Source organism: Haematobia irritans, chromosome 2 (assembly GCF_050003625.1).
Source record: "Haematobia irritans isolate KBUSLIRL chromosome 2, ASM5000362v1, whole genome shotgun sequence".
Lineage (NCBI taxonomy): Eukaryota > Metazoa > Arthropoda > Insecta > Diptera > Muscidae > Haematobia > Haematobia irritans.
The window spans coordinates 41041193-41064022 of record NC_134398.1 but is presented as its reverse complement, the minus strand read 5'-3'; the positions used below and the strand labels follow the sequence as shown (position 1 = coordinate 41064022).

At 22.3% G+C, this 22830-nt stretch overlaps 2 protein-coding genes across 4 annotated transcripts in view; one reads left to right on the top strand and one right to left on the bottom strand.

Moving 5' to 3' along the window:
• The window catches only part of kuz (zinc-dependent metalloprotease kuz), a 532667-nt gene that overhangs the window by 227880 nt on the left and 281957 nt on the right, over positions 1 to 22830 (top strand). The gene's annotated exons all lie outside the window — the stretch shown is intronic.
• On the bottom strand, positions 9653 to 15993 carry LOC142227565 (fibrinogen-like protein 1). The gene is made up of 7 exons (XM_075298078.1): positions 15922 to 15993; positions 15757 to 15857; positions 15665 to 15688; positions 11064 to 11180; positions 10681 to 10734; positions 10147 to 10596; positions 9653 to 10076 (listed from the first exon to the last, which is right to left on the bottom strand). Exons 1-7 carry the CDS (start codon positions 15991 to 15993, stop codon positions 9953 to 9955), a joined length of 942 nt encoding a protein of 313 aa, XP_075154193.1. The 3' UTR covers positions 9653 to 9952.

Here is a 22830-nt window from a genome sequence, read left to right as displayed (position 1 = left end):
TTTGTGTTCAGTTCTATGTTATTCAGCTTTATGGAGTTTCTTAAAACATGAATGTTACCAAAGTTATCTGCAAGTTTTATCTTTTGTGTTCCTTTTTGTGTTCCACCTTGTTTGATTTAGCATTGTTTTTTGTGTTCTGTCCGTACATTTCACAGTAATTGTAGTGACATGATTGTGTAGTTATTTTGACAAGTTACGTCTTCGTCTCTATGGCATACTTCTTGTTTCTCGTTGAGTTCTAAATTTACGTCTTGTTGTTCTTATGAAATTATATCGCTTCGAAGATAGTCACGCCACCCTTGATGTTAATGATGATAATCACGACGATAATTTGAAAATTTTACCAGATAGAGAGGTGCGAATTTCATTTCATCTAAAGGTACCAAAAGAGACCAAAGACAAATAGAAATGGCGACATGGCTAGGAATTTTAATCAAATGTAAATGTAGACGAAAAATTCATAAAATAGAAGATCCTCATACTTCAAAACTTTGTCGTCGTAGTTTGTTAAACTTGCTGTTGTTGTTTTATTTCCATTTTTTAGATTTGTGTTAAAGTGGAAACAATTTTGAAATAATTTTTGGTGTCTTCAATTTACCTAAAGTTATTTAATCATAAATGGAATATAAACTAATTATGTGTACAGGAAACACAAACAGCAGAACTTCTTCTATAACAAAGAGTTTGGTTTTAGTTTAAAGATTTCGAGAATTATGTTTGAAACTGCGAATTTGTTATTTCTTTATTAATTTCAGTTATATTACCATAATACTAAATAAATAACGTACGTTTTATATATTTATATATTCTTATTTTTATTTTCTTTACAGGTAAGATTTCATTGTGACTTTCTTGGAATACTATGTAAGTACGATATAGAAAATTTTGTCAAAATTTTATTTCTATAGAAAATTTTGTCAAAATTGTATTTCTAAAAAAAATTTTTGGCGAAATTTCATATCTATAGAAAATTTTGTCAAATTTTATTTCTAAAGAAAATTTGTGGAAAAATTTATTTCTATAAAAAATTTTTGACAATTTTATTTCTATAGAAAATCTTTGGAAAATTTTATTTCTATAGAAATTTTTTTTTGAAAATTTCATTTCTATAGAAAATTTGTGAAAATTTTATTTCTATAGAAAATTTGTGCAAAATTTTATTTCTATAGAAAATCTTTTGAAAATAGAAAATTTTGTCAAAATTTTATTTCTATCGAAAATTTTCGTCAAAATTTTAATTCTATCGAAAATTTTCGTTTAAATTTTATTTCTATACAAAATTTCGCCTAAATTTCTTATAGAAAATTTTGTGAAAATTGTATTTCTATCAAAAATTTTCGACAAAATTTTATTTCTATCGACAATTTCCGTGTAAATTTTAGTTCTATGATAAAAATGTAAAAAGGTTTTCTTCTTTACATCAATGAATTTAGGTCCAACTAGCTAAATAAAACATAAAAGGAACAGAAAATATTGACCAATCAAACAATTAAACATAAGAAAATTTTATTTCCATAGAAAATTTCGTCTAAATTTTATTTCTATAGAAGATGTTGTCTAAATTTTATTTCTATAGAAAATTTTGTCAACATTTCTATAGAAAATTTTGTCAAAATTTTGTTTCTAAAGAAAATTTTTCAAAATTGTCTTTATATAGAAAATTTTGTCAAAATTTTATTTCTATAGAAAATTTTGTCAGCATTTTATTTCTATGGAAAATTTTGTCAAAATTTTATTTCTATAGAAATTTTTTTTCAAAATTTTATTTCTATATAAAATTTTATCAAAATTTTAGTTCTATAGAAAATTTTGTCTAAAATATTATTTTCATAGAAAAATTTGTCCAAAATATTATTTCTATCGGAAATTTTGTCAAAATTTCATTTCTATAGAAAAATTTGTCAAAATTTTATTTCTATAGAAAATTTTCACAAAATTTTATTTCTATAGAAAATGTTTTCAAATTTTAGTTCTATAAAAAATTTTTGTTAAAATTTTATTTCTATAGAAAATGTTTTCAAATTTTAGTTCTATAGAAAATTTTGTTAAAATTTTATTTCTATAGAAAATTTTGTCAAAATTTTATTTCTATAAGAAATTTTCACAAAATTTTATTTCTATAGAAAATTTTCACAAAATTTTTTTCTATAGAAAATGTTTTCAAATTTCAAATAGTGCTATAGAAAATTTTGTTAAAATTTTATTTCTATAGAAAATTTTGTCATATTTTAGTCCTATGGAAAATTTTATCAAAATTTTAGTTCTACAGAAAACAATGCCCAAAATATTATTTCCATAGAAAAATTTGTCCAAAATATTATTTCTATCGGAAATTTTGTTAAAATTTCATTTCTATTGAAAATTTTCTCAAAATTTTATTTCTATAGAAATTTTTATCAAAATTTTAGATCCATAGAAAATTTTGTTCAAAATATTATTTCCATAGAAAAATGTGTCCAAAATATTATTTCTAACAAAATTTTTGTCAAAAATTTATTTCTATAGAAAATTTTGTCAAAATTTTATTTCTATAGAAAATTTTGTCAAAACTTTATTTCTATAGAAAATTTTGTCAAAATTTTATTTCTATAGAAAATTTTGTCAAAATTGTATTTCTATAGAAAATTTTGTTAAAATTTTATTTCTATAGAATATTTTGTCAAAATTTTATTTCTATAGAAAATTTTGTCAAAATTTTATTTCTACAGAAAATTTTGTCAAAATTTTATTTCTATAGAAAATTTTGTCAAAATTTTATTTCTATCGAAAATTTTGTTAAAATTTTATTTCTATGGAATATTTTGTCAAAATTTTATTTCCATAGAAAAAATTTCCAAAATATTATTTCTATCGGAAATTTTCTCAAAATTTCATTTCTATAGAAAATTTGTCAAAATTTTATTTCTATAGAAAATTTTGTCAACATTTTATTTCTATAGAAAATTTTTTTCAAAATTTTATTTCTATATAAAGTTTTATCAAAATTTTAGTTCTATAGAAAATTTTGTTCAAAATATTATTTCCATAGAAAAATTTGTCCAAAATATTATTTCTATCGGAAATTTTGTCAAAATTTCATTTCTATAGAAAAATTTTTCAAAATTTTATTTCTATAGAAAATTATGTCAAAATTTTATTTCTATAGAAAATTTTGTCAAAATTTTATTTCTATAGAAAATTTTGTCAAATTTTAGTCCTATGGAAAATTTTATCAAAATTTTAGTTCTACAGAAAACAATGTCCAAAATATTATTTCCATAGAAAAATTTGTCCAAAATATTATTTCTATCGGAAATGTTGTTAAAATTTCATTTCTATTGAAAATTTTGTCAAAATTTTATTTCTATAGAAAATTTTATCAAAATTTTAGCTCTATAGAAAAATATGTCCAAACTATTATTTCTATCGGAAATTTTGTCAAAATTTCATTTCTATAGAATATTTTGTCAAAATTTCATTTCTATAGAAAATTTTGTCAAAATTTTATTTCTATAGAAAATTTTGTCAACATTTTATTTCTACGAAAATTTTGTCATAATTATATTTCTATAGAAAATTTTCTCAAAATTTTATTTCTATGGAAAATTTTCTCAAAATTTTATTTCTATAGAAAATGTTGTCAAAATTTTCTCTATATAGAAAATGTTGTCAATATTGGTTCAGATTTAGATATAGATCCCATATATTTCACTCGCCCGATTTGGATTCAAAATGTTTTCCTTGTGTATAGTCAGGCTTGTGGAGATTGGTATCTGGTATTATCTATTCAATAAATGAACAATGTCCATTTCTTGTTCTTTAATAATATTCTTACATTAATATCAGGCTAGCATAAAAAAAACAAATAAAAACGAAATCTTTGGATCTGTGCAAGCTTGTTTTTTCAGTGTAGTCAACTATTTCCTTATTTAAGACTACGAGCTAATAGCTGCACTTGTTATCCTCTTGTAAAGTTAAACCGCTTAGAACCACAGCCACACATCAAAAAAAAAATCCTTACACAGTCTCTTACACAAACATCAAATAGTTTGCCCTAAATAGCAACAGATTAAAGTTGATATTACTAATAGAAATAAAAATAGTAAAAAAAACGGAACAATTCTTGCCAATGTTCAAGAGATAGAGTTAAGCGTAGTTGATGAAGACCAAAAAACAAATTCCATCCTTTCATTCATCGCCCTAACCCACTACTATGTCCCTTAACAAGGATACTCGTGTTGTGGTATTTCAAAAATTTATAACAGAATATTATGCGTTTTGTTCGAGCATCTAGAATGGATAAAGGAATTCGGTTATCAAGGTTTATGGCAGATGTATGTAGAGCTAGTTTGCGAAGGTTCAAATTGAAATTTCATATAATAGATATATTTATGTTGTACCTTAAGGGGTCGTATAGGTAAAATATGTCCAATGTATGAGTAAGGATTACATGGTTCAAAGATATTCATTCGTAGATTAACATTAAACCAAAATTTATACAAAATAAATAAATCCACCCCGAATCTTATGTACCCTTCACCATGGATTACGTATAAAGTTCTACTAAAGACTGTCATCCACAAATTTTGCCAAAATTTTCTATAGAAATACATTTTTAAAAAACTTTTCTATAGAAATAAAAGTTTGAAAAAAATTTCTATGGCAATAATATTTTGGACAAAATTTTCTATAAAAATAAAATGTTGGCATACATTTCTGTAGAACTAAAATTTTCTAAAATTTTCATAGAAATAAAATTTTGACATAATTTCTTATAGAAATAAAATTTAGACAAAATTTTCTATACAAATAAAATTTTAACAAAATTTTCTATAGAAATAAAATTTTGACAAAAATTTCTATAGAAATACAATTTTGACAAAATTTTCTATAGAAATAAAATTTAGACAAAATATTCTATATTAATATGTTTTTTTGAAAATTTTCTATAGAAATAAAATTTTGAGAAAATTTTTTATAGAAATAAAATTTAGACGAAATAAAATTCTGTATAAATTTTCTATAGAAATAATATTTTGATAAAATTTTCTATAGAAATAAAATTTTGAGAAAATTGTTCATAGAAATAAAATTTAGACGAAATATTCTATATTAATAAATTTTCTTGAAAATTTTCTATAGAAATAAAATTTTGACAAAATTTTCTACAGGAATAAAATTTTGACAAAATTTTCTATATAAATAAAATTTTGAGAACATTTTCTATAGAAATAAAATTTTGAGAAAATAAAATTTGACAAATTTTCTTATAGAAATAAAAGTTTGACAAAATTTTCTATTAAAATAAAATTTGAATAAAAATTTCAAAATTTTATTTCTATATAAAATTTTCACAAAATTTTGTTTCTATAGAAAATGTTGTCAAAATTTTATTTCTATAGAAAATTTTGTCAAAATTTTATTTCCATAGAAAATGTTGTCATAATTTTATTACTATAGAAAATTTTGTCAAAAAATTTTATTTCTATAGAAAATTTTGTCAAAATTTTATTCTATAGAAAATTTTGTCAAAATTTTACTTCTATAGAAACGGTTGTCCAAAATTCTATTCCTATAGAAAATTTTGTCAAAATTTTATTCCTATAGAAAATTTTGTCAAAATTTTATTTTTTAGAAAATTTTGTCAAAATTTCATTTCTATAGAATATTTTGTCAAAATTTTATTTCTATAGAAAATTTTGTCCACATTTTATTTCTATAGACAATTTTGTCAATATTTTATTTCTACAGACAATTTTGTCAACATTTTATTTCTATAGAAAATTTTGTTAAAATTTTATTTATATATGAAGTGTCTTGACAAAATTTTCTATAGAAATAAAATGTTGACAAAATTGTCTGTAGAAATAAAATATTGACAAAATTGTCTATAGAAATAAAATGTTGACAAAATTTTCTATAGAAATAAAATTTTGACCAAATATTCTATAGAAATGAAATTTTCTAAAAAAAAAAAAATTTGACAAAATTTTCTATAGGAATAGAATTTTGACAAAAATTTTTTAGAAATAAAACTTTGACAACATTTTCTATAGAAATAAAATTTTCACAAAAATATCTATAGAAATTAAATGTTGACAAAATTTTTTATAGAAATAAAATTTTGACAAAATTTTCTATAGAAATAAATTTTTTTTTTATTTTGCAAAAATTTTGTGTACAAATAAAATTTTGACAAAATATTCTATACCAATAAAATTGTGAAAAATTTTCTATAGAAATAAAATTTTGACAAAATTTTCTATAGAAATAAAATTTTGACAACATTTTCTAGAAATATAATTTTGACAAAATTTTCGATAGAAATAAAATTTTTACAAGATTTTCTATAGAAATAAAATTTTGACAAAATTTTCTATAGAAATAAAATTTTGACAAAATTTTGTATAGAAATAAAATTTTGACAAAATTTTCTATAGAAATAAAATTTTGACAAAATTTTCTATAGAAAAAAAATTTTGACAAAATTTTCTATAGAAATAAAATTCTGACAAAATTTCCTATAGAAATTAAATTTTGACAAACATTGTGTATAGAAATAAAATTTTGACAAAATTTTCTATAGAAAAAAAATTACAAATACAAAGTTCTACTGAAGACTGCCACCCAAAAATTTTCATAAAATTTTCCATAGAAATAAAATTTTGAAAAAAATTCTATAGAAATAAAATTCCTGACAAAATTTGCTACAGAAAACAAAATGTTGACAAAATTTTCTATAGAAATAAAAAAATTTGACAAAATTTCTTATGGAAATAAAATTTAAACAAAATTTCTTATAGAAATAAAATTCCTGACAAAATTTGCTATAGAAAACAAAATGTTGACAAAATTTTGTGTAGAAATAAAATTTTGACAAAATTTTCTATAGAAATAAAATTGTGACAAAATTTTCTATAGAAATAAAATTTTGAAAAAATTTTCTATAAAAAAAAAAAAATTGGACAAAATTTACCATAGAATTAAAATTTCGACAAAATTTTCTATAGAAATAAAACTTTGAGAAAAATTTTCTATTGAAATAAAATTTTGCAAAAATTTTGTGTAGAAATAAAATTTTGACAAAATATTCTATAGAAATAAAATTGTGACAAAATTTTCTAGAGAAATAAAATTTTGACAAAATTTTCTATAGAAATAAAGTTGTGACAAAATTTTCTATAGATATACAATTTTGACAAAATTTTCTATAGAAATAAATTTTTGACAAAATTTTCTAGACAAATAAAATTTTGACAAAATTTTCTATAGAAATGAAATTTTGACAAAAATTTTCTATAGAAATAAAATTTTGACAACATTTTGTACAGAAATAAAATTTGGGCAAAAGCTGAAGTAATCGAAATTATCTCTACTTTGAATATTTTTTATAGAAATATAGAAATAAAATTGTGACAAAATTTTCTATAGAAATAAAATTTTGAAAAAATTTTCTATAAAAAAAAAAAAAATTGGACAAAATTTACCATAGAAATAAATTTCGACAAAATTTTCTATAGAAATAAAACTTTGAGAAAAATTTTCTATTGAAATAAAATTTTGCAAAAATTTTGTGTAGAAATAAAATTTTGACAAAATATTCTATAGAAATAAAATTGTGACAAAATTTTCTAGAGAAATAAAATTTTGACAAAATTTTCTATAGAAATAAAGTTGTGACAAAATTTTCTATAGATATACAATTTTGACAAAATTTTCTATAGAAATAAATTTTTGACAAAATTTTCTATACAAATAAAATTTTGACAAAATTTTCTATAGAAATGAAATTTTGACAAAAATTTTCTATAGAAATAAAATTTTGACAACATTTTTTATAGAAACAAAATTTGGGCAAAAGCTGAAGTAATCGAAATTATCTCTACTTTGAATATTTTTTAATGTTTTCTCATTTTCTAAATGTAATAAATGCACATGTGTATGCGAACAACAAAATCGATATTCTCAACTAGTAATGTATTCCAACAATTTCTTTATCCTCTGACATTGCTTTAAAAATGGTCTTTATTAAATAAAAGCAAAGGTCTTTTAAATATCATCAACCACAAATTTTTTTGAATGATTGTTCAAGCTCAAGAAACAGGAGTGAAGAAGTAAATATTAAAAGTATTGCTGCTATATAAGGATATTGGTAAAGAAATTCTATTTTTTTTTTTTTTTCATTTTATATTCACCCTCATACTTTTCGCCTTTACTTGCACAAGCATTTTATATCGTCGTTTCTTCTGGTGGCAAGAATAACTCACTTCAAGTGTAAAGGAAACTTAATATAATAACGTAATTTTGGTATTCAGTATATGAACTTAATTCCATGGTGATAATGTAATACAGCTTAAGATTACTTAAATGAGTTGGAGAATAAATTCATATGTGCACTAAAAGATGGACAAAAAAATTGCAACACAGACAAATTGTGGGCAAAGAATAAATGTTCAGATCCCCAACATATACACTTAACGATGCGATGTAAAAACCCTTTCCTTAGTTACCTTTGGAGTAGGTTTTTGAAAGTGATAATTCGACTTTCGTCTTCAGCTCGTTCCATACTTAATTTCCTGGCTTTTGATTTATTTATTATATATTCAATCGATGCGAACTTCCTTGGCGGGTTAGCTCTAATTCGCAGCATCGTCACACTTCTGGACTGTCTTTGTCTTCAACATCATAATGACTTAACGTGTAACTCACGGTTGCCACTCAAGACAAAATAATCTACCTAAATTTGGAAAACATTTTAGCAAAACAAAACTTATTTCGCCAAAATTTTATTTCTATAGAAAATTTTGTCACATTTTTATTTCTATAGACAATTTTTTCACAATTTTAATTCTATAGAAAATTTTTCCAAAAAAATTATTTTTATAGAAAATTTTTCCAAAATTTTATTTCCGTAGAAAATTTTGTCAAAATTTTATTTCGATAGAAATTTTATCAAAATTTTATTTCGATAGAAAATTTTGTCAACATTTTATTTCTATAAACAAATTTGTCAAAATTTTATTTCTATAGAAAATTTGTCCAAATTTTATATCTATTAAAAATTTTGTCAAAATTTTATTTCCCTAGAAAATTTTGTCAAAATTTTATTTCTATAGAAAATTGTGTCAAAATTTTATAGAAATTGAAATTTTTTGTCAAAGTTTTATTTCTATAGAAAATTTTGTCAAAATTTTATTTCTATAGAAAATTTTGTCAAAATTTTATAGAAATAGAAATTTTTTGTCAAAGTTTTATTTCTATAGAAAATTTTGTCAACATTTTATTTCTATAGAAAATGTTTAGAATTTTTGAAATAAATTGCACATATTTTAATAATATTTTTATTGAATCTCGAAAATTAGTCGATAAATTTTTACAAATTTTCTACAAATGTTATCTTCACATACTGAGCTTTTAGGAATTTATCGTTTTGCAAATGTCATGTGACAATTACGTAAAGTTATAACGTAATTGTCACATGACCCATCAACAGACTTGAGCTAGAAGAAAATATTTAAGAACCCTCTTTAGTATTATTGTCTTATTTAATTCTTACCCTATGGTACAGTGAACATACAACCACAAACCTTACTCCATATTCCGATGCAAAATTAGTCTCATTATCACGATAATATGTGAAGAATTTTTGAAATAAACGAAGCCCTTAAGCATCTCCAGCATTGCCCATATATAAATAATAATTTTATTGTTTCTCGAAAAGTACTCGATAAATTTTTACAAATTTTCTACAAATGTAATCTTCACCTATTGAGCTTTTAGTAATATATCCATCTGAAGACGTCATGTGACTGTTAGGTGAAATATAACTACAGAAAAACTAATCTCAAGTATATTTATATCGGTACTAATATCAAACAAGCAGTCAAATTTTACCATATTTAAATTTACAAATATATGATATAGTTGTAGAAATTTTTAATTGAATTTAGGGTATTTGGGAGTCTGTTTTTTTCTATAGCGCTGGTCGAATTAGCATTTCTACCGATTTTAAAGAATAATTCCATCCTCTCCATGTACTCCAGCTAATACCCCAAGTTCTGGAATCTTCTTCATAACGATAGGGACCCGTCAACAAACTTAAATGAAAACACAAAAAAAAACTCTAAGAAAACATTTTCAATATCAATTTCTTCTTTTAATTCTTACCTCATGCTGCAGTTACCATAAAACCACCAACCTGCTCCATATTCGGCAGCACAATTTATCTCATTATTATCATCATTATCACGATCATATGTAGAGAATTTTTGATATAAATGAGGCCTTAAAGCATCTCCAGCATTACCCATATATTTGCCCAGATTTCTCAGAGCATATTGTTCGTCTTCATCGCCTATTTGAAAGTGATCGTATTTGGCATAACGTTTATTACCATCCCAATCCTTAAGGATAACCATTAGCTCTTGATTCGATTCATAGGTGGTGCGTATATATAAGGCTTCAAGACCAATAAAATAGAAACCATTATCACTATAACCTCTTTTATATTGACTCCAAGTGGCATTGTTGATGCCATAGTGATTACGACTTAAAATAGTGGTCCATTTTTGATTGTAGGAAAATGATTTTCGCAAAAGATTTTCCTGGATAGTTTGTCTAAAAACGAAAATATATGTATTAATAAAATTTTGTTTGTGTGTAGAAGGTGGATTTGGGGATTTTGTTTTTATTTAAACTTACCTCTCATTATAGTCCCTACGATATTCCTGAATATTTGTTAACAAAATATTTTTGCTATGGGAAAAACAAATTTATGACAATGTATTATCGGACCATTAAGTCAATATACAATAATGAAATATTTAATTCGATCAATTAAAATTTTAATTGATGTTTTCGATTGAAATGAACATTTATTTGTATGATTATTGAACACGCATTTAATTAAATATCACTATTTTAATTGAATTTAATTTTAATTGAAGAGAAAAAATAATCCCAATTAATAGTCAAATAATCTTTATTACCACAAAACAAACAAAAATATAATTTATTTAGTCATACAATGGAATAACATTAACTTTTACTCTTAATTTAAAAACGTGTTCCATACTGAAACTTACTTGAAATTTAAATCCTCACGGAAATCCAATAAAATATCCTTCAATTCCTGATGGCTAAGGGCAACAAATTTTTCCACAGTTCCTCTTTTAGATCGAGAACTTAGGGTCTCTGGACATCTGAAATTTAAAAATATTTCAAAAAATCCAAGAATGTCAAAATAATTAATCGCACTTCTGTAGAAATTAAATTTTGACAAAATTTTCTATCGAAATAAAATTTGGACAAAAATTTTCTATAGAAATATGATTTTGACAAAATTTTCTATCGAAATAAAATTTGGAAAAAAAATTTCTATAGAAATAAAATTTTGAAAAAGATTTTCCTTAGAAATACAATTTGGACAAAATTTTCTATAGAAATAAAATTTTGACGACATTTTCTATAGAAATAAAAATTTCTATAGAAATAACATTTTGAATAAATTTTCTATAGAAATAAAATTTTGACAAAATTTTTTATAGAAACAACATTTTGAGAAAATATTCTAAAGAAATAAAATTTTGACTAAAATTTTCTATAAAATTAAAATTTTAAAAAAATTTTCTACAAGAAAAAAAATTTTCTGTAGAAATAAAATTTGGAGAAAATTTTCTATAGAAATAAAATTTTGACTAAATTGTCTATATAAATAAAATTTTGACAAAACTTTCTATAAAAATAAAATTTTGACAAAATTTTCTATAGACATAAAATTGTGCAAAAATTATAAAAATGAATTGTGCAACAATTTTCTGTAGAAATAAAATTGTGACAAAATTCTTGTATAGAAATAACATTTTTGAGAATATCTTCTATAGAAGTAAAATTTTGACAAAATTTTCTATAGAAATAAAATTTTGACAAAATTTTCTATAGAAACAAAAATTTAACAAAATTTTCTATAAAAATAAAGTTTTTGAGAATATCTTTTATAGAAATAAAATTTTGACAAAATGTTCTATAGAAATAAAATTTTGACAATATTTTCTATAGAAATAAAATTTTCATAAAATTTATCGAAATAAAATTTTGACAATATTTTCTATAGAAAAAAAATTAACAAAATTTTCGAAAAAATAGAATTTTGATAAAATTTTATATAGTGAGAAAATTTTGACAAAACTATCTATAGAAATAAAATTGTGCAAAAAATTTTCTGTAAAAATTATATTTTGCAACAATTTTCTATATAAATAAAATTTTGACAAAATTCTTGTATAGGAATAAAATTTTGACAATTTTTTCTATAGGAAAAAAGTGACAAAATTTTCTATAGAAACAAAATTTTTGAGAATATATTCTATAGAAATAAAATTTTGAGAAAATTTTATATAGAAATGAAATTTTGATAAAATTTTCTACCGAAATAAAATTTTGCAAACATTTTCAATAGAAATAAAATTTTGAAAAAAATTTTCCTTAGAAATAAAATTTTGACAAATTTTGACATTTTTTGTCTATAGAAATAAAATGTTGAGAAAATTTTCTATAGAAATAAAATTTTGACGAAAATTGTTTATAGAAATAAAATTTTGACGAAAATTGTTTATAGAAACAAAATTTTAAGGAGATTTTCTATAGAAATAAAATTTTGACGAAAATTGTTTATAGAAACACAATTTTAAGGAAATTTTCTATAGAAATAAAATTTTGAAGAAAATTGTTTATAGAAATAAAGTTTTAAAAAAAATTTTCTATAGGTATAAAATTTTGATGAAAATTTCTATAGAAAAAAATTTTGACGAAAATTGTTTATAGAAATAAAGTTTTGACAAAAATTTACTATAGAATTAAAATTTTGACAAAATTGTCTATAGAAATAAAATTTTGAGAAAAATTTCTATAGAAATAAAATTTTCAATAAATTTTCTATAAAATTAAAATTTTGGAAAAATTTTCTATAGAAATAAAATTTTGACAAAAATTTTCTATAGAAATAAAATTTTGACAAAAATTTTCTATAGAATTCAAATATTGAGAAAATTTTCTATAGAAATTAAATTTTGACTAAATTTTCTATTTAAATAAAATTTTGAAAAAATTTTCTACAAAAATAAAATTTTGACAAAATTTTCTATCGAAATAAAATTGTGCAAAAATTTTCTATAAAAATGAAATTTTGCAAAAAATGTTGCAACAATTTTCTATAGAAATAAAATGTTGAGAAAATTTTCTATAGAAATAAAATTTTCCATTCTTTTTGTTTTTTAAGCTACACTTGTGGTTTAGTCAATGTATGGTTTTAAGCTGCAATAAAAAAACAACAATGCTTAAAGAACAAAACCAACAATAACAAAACAAAAAGAATGGAAAAAGAAGAGGAAGCACACTCAAAATAAACCCAGACAACTGAATTCAAATCGATGATTTGACAGTGGCATAGGAAAAGAGATATGTTTGTTTTGAATTTATTTCGGCATAAGCCGGCTATCAATATAAAACCTTTTTTCGGAGGGTTCAAGTGTGGTTTATTGTTGGGTTTAATGAACTGTCTGAATTTATTCTGATAATTGGTTGATAGTTTTGCTGCAAGTAGAGTATGCTGATGAGGAATGTGGTAATTCCGAAACGTGCGTCCATCCAACCAACTTGCAGTCGATAGGACTTTGCCCAAATAAATTTGACAAACATTCTTTTCCTCTCTTGGTTAAGCTACACTTGTGGTTTAGTCAATGTATGGTTTTAAGCTGCAATAAAAAAACAACAGAAATAAATTTTTGACAAAATTTTCTATAGAAATAAAATTTTATTTGTTGTTTTGATCTCAGCTTTAAAACCAATAGAGGCAAAGAATGTTTGTCAAATTTATTTGGGCAAAGTCCTATCGACTGCAAGTTGGTTGGATGGACGCACGTTTCGGAATTACCACATTCCTCATCCTGCAGGAAGACTATCAACCAATTATCAGAATAAATTCGGGTAGTTTACTAAACCCAAAGTGAACCACACTTGAACTTTCCGAAAAAAAGGTCTATGATAGTTGGCCTCCACAGAAAAAAAAATTGATAAAATTTTCTATAGAAATAAAGTTTTGTTAAAATGTTCTTTAAAAACATTTTGCTAAAATTTTCTATAGTAATAACATTTTGTCACAATTTCTTATAGAAATAAAATTTAGACAAAATTTTCTATAGAAATAAAATTTTGAAAAATTTTTCTATAGAAATAAAATTTTGCAATAATATTCTATAGCAATAAAATGTTTGAGAATATCTTATATAGAAATAACATTTTGTCACAATTTTCTATAGAAATAAACTTTTGAGGAAAATTGTTTATAGAAATAAAGTTTTGAGAAAATTTTCTATAGAAATAAAATTTTGACAAAATTTTCTATAGAAATAAAATTTTGACATAATTATCTATAGAAATGAAATTGTGCAAAAATTTTCTATAAAAATTAAATTTTGCAACAATTTTCTATAGAAATAAAATTTTGACAAAATTTTCTATAGAAATTAAATTTTTGAGAATATCTTCTATAGGAATAAAATTTTGACAAAATTTTCTATAGAAATAAAATTTTTGAGAATGTCTTCTATAGGAATACAATTTTGACAAAATGTTCTATAGAAATAAAATTTTGACAAAATTTTCTATTGAAAATAAATTTTGAGAAAATTTTCTATAGAAATGAAATTTTATTTGTTGTTTTGATCACAGCTTTAAAACTAGTACGTTGAGTAGTTTAACCAATAGAGGAATAAAAATGTTTGTCAATTTTGTTTTTTTTGGGCCAAGCTATAGACTGTAAGATGGTTGGATGTACGCACGTTTCGGAATTACCACATTCCTCATCAACATCCTCTACCTGCAGCAAAACAATCAGCCAATTATCTGATAATAATAAATTCGGGTAGTTCACTAAACCCAAAGTGACCACACTCGAACTTTCCGAAAAAAGGTTTATGATAGTTGGCCTCTACAGAAATAAAATTTGATAAAAATTTTCTATAGTAATAACATTTTGTCGCAATTTCTTCTAAAAATAAAATTAAGACAAAATATTCTATAAAAATAAAATTTTGAAAAATTTTTCTATAGCAATAAAATGTTTGGGAATATCTTATATAGAAATAACATTTTGTCACACATTTCTATAGAAACAAAATTTTGACAAAATTTTCTATAGAAACAAAATTTTGACAAAATTTTCTTTAGAAACAAAATTTTGACAAAATTTTCTATAGAAATAAAATTTAGACAAAATTTTCTATAGAAATAAAATTTTGCAAAAATTTTCTATAGAAATAAAATTTTGCAAATATTTTCTATAGAAATAAAATTTTGAGAAAATTTTCTATAAAAAAACAATTTTGACATAATTTTCTACGGAAATAATGCTAAATTACCTATAGAAATAACATTTTGCTAGAATTTTCTATAGGATTAAAAGTTTGCTAAAATTTTCTATGGAAATAAAATCTTGCAAAAATTTTCTATAGAAATAACATTTTGCTAGAATTTTCTGTAGGAATAAAAAATAAAAATTTTCTATAGAAATAAAATTTTGCAAAAATTTTCTATAGAAATAAAATTTTGCTAAAATTTTCCATAGAAATAAAATTTGAAATAAACAAAAATTCTATAGAAATAAATTTTCCATAGAGACTTTACTCACCTCTGATTTTCCAAGTTTTCAAGTCTAAAATGACACAAAAACAAATTTACTGGAAATTTCTATAGTTCTACAAGCTTTATAACACTATTTACCTTTTATGTAAATCCTCTTGACCTTGGTTTAACTTTTCTATGTTGTTGGATATTTCATTAAGTTTTGTAAATATTTTATTCCATTGTCGATCTTCTTGATTCTTGTAAAACAGGTATGAAATTTGCTATAATTTTGGCAATTAATTAAGAAATAAATCTTCTTACTGAATTATAGAGACCAAATTTACAGGATACGCGTGTACTAAAACAAATAAGTAATAACACTAAAAATCTCATTATGTCTATAATGATCTTGAATTTCCGAGCAATTGAAATTTAATAATGTAAACTACTACTAGATGTTTTCGTTTTTGGGAGATTCTCTTATCATTTTTGAAAATATTTCAAATAAATATTATTATGATTTATGTACAGTAATTTATATTTAAATAGTACAATACTACAGTAATTTATATTTAAATGGGGACAACAATGTAGATTTTTCTATGAAGACTAATAAAACCGAAAATGATTTGTTATGGGGAGGCTGCAAATAGAGATTTCAATTGCTTTTTTTAATTATTTTGTTTTGTGTACATATGGTGGACGCATGCGAGAGTTTCACGGGCTAAATTTGGTATCAAATGAAAGATAATTTTCTTTAGATATGGCGAATCACTTTAATTTTTTTAAATGATGCACTTTTAGTGTAGAAAATTACATTTTTCTCAAAATTATTGAGGTTGTTGTGTTAGCAAACAACAGTTACTATCAAACTGTTGTTTGCTTTGGTATGTTGTTGTGTTTGGCTTTTATTGTGCTGAGAGTTTTATGAGAGCATTGGTAGTAAGAGAGCTAAAGCCATGAGAATAATTGCATTGCAATACACGATGGTAATAGTTAAAGTGGGTGGGGGAGTGCGGTGGGTGTTTGTATGTTTTACTTATAAAAATGATCAGAAATAACCTTGCAAAGTAATAGCATAATTATTTCTTGTAATAAAGTTTAGAACAATAAATTATACTAATTTAATATAAATGGATATGGGGATATTGCTCTAAGGATGTAATATATCAATCTGATATATTATTATAATTATTTTTGTGCAAAAACTAATTAAATTTCATGTGTTTTCACAGATTTCTTCTTTATTCGTGCAGCAATGCTTGGCTGTGTTTTGATGTCTTATCTGTTTGATTGTAGTCCAGCGGTGGGTGGGACAATGCCATTTTGGTTGACTATCAAAATTTGATTGCTTATATTTGTATAATAAAAGGGAATTACTATTTCATTTGATTTTAAATCTTTGCGAGTGTGGGCAAGGGTTGTTTTGTTATTTTAATGCTGTTGGTCGCAAATGAAAATATTTTCTTTATGATAGCAAATGCTGCCAAAATTAATTTAAAAATAATATTTGTTAACCCCTGAAATATGAGATTGATTTTCCATAATAGATCAAACATATGAAATTGTAAATTTATTAACTTTTCAAAAAAAAAAAACGGTGTGGCTGATATGTAATGCAATAAAATAAAGCGCTATATATTTTTTTATTGTACAAAGCACATCACACGTTCCAGCGATCAATCACTGAAAAGAATATTTACGTGATATTAAAGATTACGCAACCTAAATTTTAGGATGCGATATTAAAGATAAATTTCCTTAAAATAATGAAATTTTAATTAAAATAAAGTTTATAATATTTGCTTCAAAAACAAAATTCATTAAATTTAGGACAAAATTTTTGTAAATTTGCATCCCTCCGTTATGGTCCCATGTCTTTTAACTAGTGTCGCTTTTCCTTAAAGTAAAAAAACACATTTTTGATTTAAAGAAATTGTCCCCAATTTTACTGAAATATTGGAACTTTAGATTTAAGATAAATCCCTTCAAATATAGGCTAAGACTTACTTTGAGGATTTAGCGTCGTTGGTTTAAAGTTTTTTTTTTTTTTGGAATTAAGAAAACAATTTTTACTTTGAAGTATTCGTTATAATTTGGCATTTATTTGTACGTGACTACCTTTATTAATAAACCTCGAAAACGGAATGAAAATTTGATAAATGAGCTCTTTATCCTAATTTTAATTTTATTGGTCCTAGATTTAAAGCCAGATAGATCGCTAAAAAATTTCTTTATTTTAAAGAAGCCGTATCTTTGGCTCGGAATCAATACCAAAATCCTTAAGGGAAGGTCAAATTCTTTGGATCCAAGTGAACTTTTTTTTTTTGAGTGAAGCAAATGAACCAAGATATTTTTAATATCACGTATCATCATACGACGGACGAGTATCACAAGCACGGTTGCCATTCGAGCCAAAAATAATCTACCAAAATTTCGGGAAAATTTTACCAAAAACCCACCAAACAAAAATTGTGATTTCTATAGAAAATTTTGTAAACATTTTATTTCATTAGCAAATTGTGTCAACATGTTTTTCATTAGCAAATTTCGTCAAGATTTTATTTCTATTGAAAATTTTGTCAAACTTTTGTTTCTATAGAAAATTTTGTCAAAACTTTATTTCTATAGAAAATTTTGTCAAAATTTTATTTCCAAAGAAAATTTTGTCAAAATTTTATTTCTAAAGAAGATTTTGTCAACATTTTATTTCCATAGAAAATTTTGTCGAAAATTTATTTCTATAGCAAATTTTGTCGAAAATTTATTTCAATAGAAAATTTTATAAAAATTTTATTCCTATAGAAAATTTTGTCAAAATTTTATTTCTATAGAACATTTTGTCAAAATTTTATTTCTACAGAAAATTTTATTTCTATTGAAAATTTTGTGAAAATTTTATTTCTATAGAAAATTTTGTAAAAATGTTTTTCTACAGAAAATTTTGTGAACATTTTATTTCTATAGAAAATTTGTTTTTTTTTTTTTTCTATAAAAAGGTTTTTTTTTATAGAAAATTTTGTCAAAATTTTATGTTATAGAACATTTTGTCAAAATTTTATTTCTATGGAAAATTTTGTCAAATTTTATTTCTAGAGAAAATTTTGTCAAAATTTTATTTCTATAGAAGAAAATTTGAATATGAGACACGGGAGGGGAATCTAAATGGATCAAATCTCTCTGTGAGCCAACAACAAAATCTTTGTATAAACTTTGACTTTGTTTCTCCAAACGGGTGTAGTCATATAGAAACCCAAGATCAAATGTGAATAAAAAAGAATACGAAATAAGACAATTTTGTTAGGATGACAGGAATAGAATTGGATTTATTCGTGGGATTATTCTTGATCTTACCAGTGCGAAAGGTAACTTTGAACAGAACGCATGTAATTCCGTTTTTATTATCGGATGTTGTCTCTTTGGCATAAACGTCAAAAACTTTCGTCAAATATCGATAATATTGATATTGATGTTTTATGGGTAATTGGGAATTATACTTGTTATTAGTGGGAATTCATGAGTTTTAAAATTTGTTTTAAATGAACACGGTTTATGCATTTTGGCATAAACAAAATTTTTGTCAAAATTTTATTTCTATAGAAAAAATTTTTTGTCAAAATTTCATTTCTATAGAAAGTTTTTTTTTCTATAGACAGTTTTATTTATATAGAAAATTTTGTCAAAATTTTATATCTATTGAAAATTTTATTTCTATAGAAAATTTGTTCTTTTTTTATAGAAAATTTTGTCAAAATTTTATTTTATAGAAAATGTTGGCAAAATTTTATTTCTATACAAAATTTTGTCAAAATTTTATTTCTATAGAAAATTTTATCAAGATTTTATTTCTATAGAAAAAATGTTTTGTCAAAATTTCATTTCTATAGAATTTTTTTTTTTATAGAAAGTTTTATTTCTATAGAAAATGTTGTCAAAATTTTATTTCTATAGAAAATTTTGTCTAAACTTTATTTCTATAGAAAATTTTGTCAAAATTTTATTTCCATAGAAAATTTTGTCAAAATTTTATTTCTATAGAAAATTTTGTCAAAATTTTATTTCCATAGAAAATTTTGTCGAAAATTTATTTCTATAGAAAATTTTATAAAAATTTTATTTCGACAGATAATTTTGTGAAAATGCTATTTCTATACAAAATTTTGTAAAAATATTTTTCTACAGCAAGTTTTGTGAAAATTTTATTTCTATAGAACATTTTGTAAAAATGTTTTTCTACAGAAAATTTTGTGAAAATTTTATTTCTATAGAAAATGTGTTTTTTTTTTTCTATAGAAAGTTCTATTTTTATAGATAATTTTGTCAAAATTTTATTTACATCTACAGAAAATTTTGTCAAAATTTTATTTCCATAGAAAATTTTGTTGAAAATATTTCCATAGAAAATTTTGTCAAAATTTTATTTTTATAGAAAATTTGTCAAAATTTTATTTCTACAGAAAATTTTATTTATATTGAAAATTTTGTGAAAATGCTATTTCTATAGAAAATAATGTAAAAATATTTTTCTACAGAAAATTTTATGAAAATTGTATTTCTATAGAAAATTTTGTCTAAACTTTATTTCTATAGAAAATTTTGTCAAAATTTTATTTCCATAGAAAATTTTGTCAAAATTTTATTTCTATAGAAAATTTTGTCAAAATTTTATTTCCATAGAAAATTTTGTCGAAAATTTATTTCTATAGAAAATTTTATAAAAATTTTATTTCGACAGATAATTTTGTGAAAATGCTATTTCTATACAAAATTTTGTAAAAATATTTTTCTACAGCAAGTTTTGTGAAAATTTTATTTCTATAGAACATTATGTAAAAATGTTTTTCTACAGAAAATTTTGTGAAAATTTTATTTCTATAGAAAATTTGTTTTTTTTTTTATAGAAATTTCTATTTTTATAGATAATTTTGTCAAAATTTTATTTACATCTATAGAAAATTTTGTCAAAATTTTATTTCCATAGAAAATTTTGTTGAAAATATTTCCATAGAAAATTTTGTCAAAATTTTATTTTTATAGAAAATTTGTCAAAATTTTATTTCTACAGAAAATTTTATTTATATTGAAAATTTTGTGAAAATGCTATTTCTATAGAAAATAATGTAAAAATATTTTTCTACAGAAAATTTTATGAAAATTGTATTTCTATAGAAAATTTGTTTTTTTTTTCTATAGAAAGTTTTATTTTTATAGAAAATTTTGTCAAAATTTTATTTCCATAGAAAATTTTGTCGAAAATTTATTTCTATAGAAAATTTTATAAAAATTGTATTTCTATAGAAAGTTTTGTCAAAATTTTATTTCTATAGAAAATTTTGTCAAAATTTTATTTCTATAGAAAATTTTGTCAAAATTTTATTTCTATAGAAAATTTTGTCAAAATTGTATTTCTATATAAAATTTTGTCAAAATTTTATTTCTATAGAAAATTTTGGCAAAATGTTATTTCTATAGAAAATTTTGGCAAAATTTTATTTCTACAGAAAATTTTATTTCTATTGCAAATTTTGTGAAAATTTTATTTCTATAGAAAATTTTGTGAAAATGTTATTTCTATAGAAAATTTTGTAAAAATGTTTTTCTACAGAAAATTTTGTGAAAATTTTATTTCTATAGAAAATTTTGTTAAAATTTTTTGTCAAAATTTTATTTTATAGAAAATTTTGTCAAAATTTTATTTCTATAGAAAAAAATTGTTGTCAAGATGTCATTTCTATAGAAAAAAATTTTTGTCAAAATTTCATTTCTATAGAAAATTTATTTTTATCTATAGAAAGTTTTATTTCTATTAAAAATTTTGTCAACATTTTTTTCTATAGAAAATTTTGTCAAAATTTTATTTCTATTGAAAATTTTATGAAAATTTTATTTCTATAGAAAATTTGTTTTTTTCTAAAGAAAGTTTTATTTTTATAGAAAATTTTGTCAAAATTTTATTTTATAGAAAATTATGGCAAAATTTTATTTCTATAGAAAATTTTGTCAACATTTTATTGAAAATTTGAAAATTTTGTCAAAATTTTATTTCTATAGAAAATTTTATCAAGATTTTATTTCTATGGAAAAAAATTTGTCAAACTTTAACTTCTATAGAAAATTTGTTTTTTTTTTTATAGAAAGTTTTATTTCTATAGAAAATTTTGTAAAAATTTTATTTCTATAGAAAATTTTGTCAAAATTTTATTTCTATTGAAAATTTTGTGAAAATTTTATTTCTATAGAAAGTTTGTCTTGTTTTCTATAGAAAGTTTTATTTTTATAGAAAATTTTGTCAAAAGTTTATTTCTATAGAAAATTTTATCAAGATTTTTTTCTATAGAAAATTTTGTCAAAATTTCCTCTTGGTTAGAGAGGAGTATTTGGGAAAATCTACCAAAACATCAATAATTCTACCAATCTACCAAATAGTAAAAAATCTACCGTGTTTCGTAGAATTCTACAAACTGTGGCAACCGTGATCACAAGTGAAGCACCAGTGAATAGTGACAGTGGACATAACCGTGTAGCCTTGTGAGTGAATGAAGTTATTTTCCGATTTATCTGAGACTCGTGCCTGGTACGTGGAGACGTTCCCGTAGGCCACGTAAATATTGCCATCGCTCGTATCTTATGTGGAGATGCTCCTGTACATTCAAATAAAGCAACCTGAAGTTCGTTGAAATACATCGTTGGAATAAGCCGCCCGAGTTTAGAGGATTGGTTACAAAAAAAAAAAATAAATAAATAAATAAATAAAGCCAAAAAAAATCTATTTATGGAAAAATTCGAGCAAACATTTCTTCCGTGTATTATCTAAGTTGAAAATTGTCCATCATATTTAATTCAACAAGTTCTATGGATCCCCAAATTGAATTTCCTGCATTATATATAAGCAATTAATTGGGAAGATTGTCAATCTTCCCGAAAATAGCGAACGATTGTTTTCTGCCATTCTTGGTAGTAAATCAACAGAAAATTCAATTTGGGAATACATTAATAATTTAATAGACAGTTCCATTGACCCACTTACATATTTGCTTTGTTTTTGTTTTGTTTTGTACAAGGAAAATATATCTCCAATGGCGAAATGGGAATCTCCTTGCTTTGTCAATTCCCTAAAACACCATCCTTAAAGAAATATCATTTAGTCTTGGGATGAGTGCAATACTAAGAAAACGAAAACATCAACTAGAGACAACCTTATCAAATTCCTTGAAGTGTAGATATCTTCTA

Bases quoted from the DNA above. Each gene is read 5' to 3' on its own strand.
- LOC142227565 (XM_075298078.1), bottom strand. From the start codon at position 15,993: ATGAGATTTTTAGTGTTATTACTTATTTGTTTTAGTACACGCGTATCC. The intron at 10,597-10,680 runs GTAAGTTTAAAT...TTTCGTTTTTAG, and splicing joins CGTAGGGACTATAATGAGAG to ACAAACTATCCAGGAAAATC. The intron at 10,077-10,146 runs GTAAGAATTAAA...TTTTCATTTAAG, and splicing joins TATGGTAACTGCAGCATGAG to TTTGTTGACGGGTCCCTATC.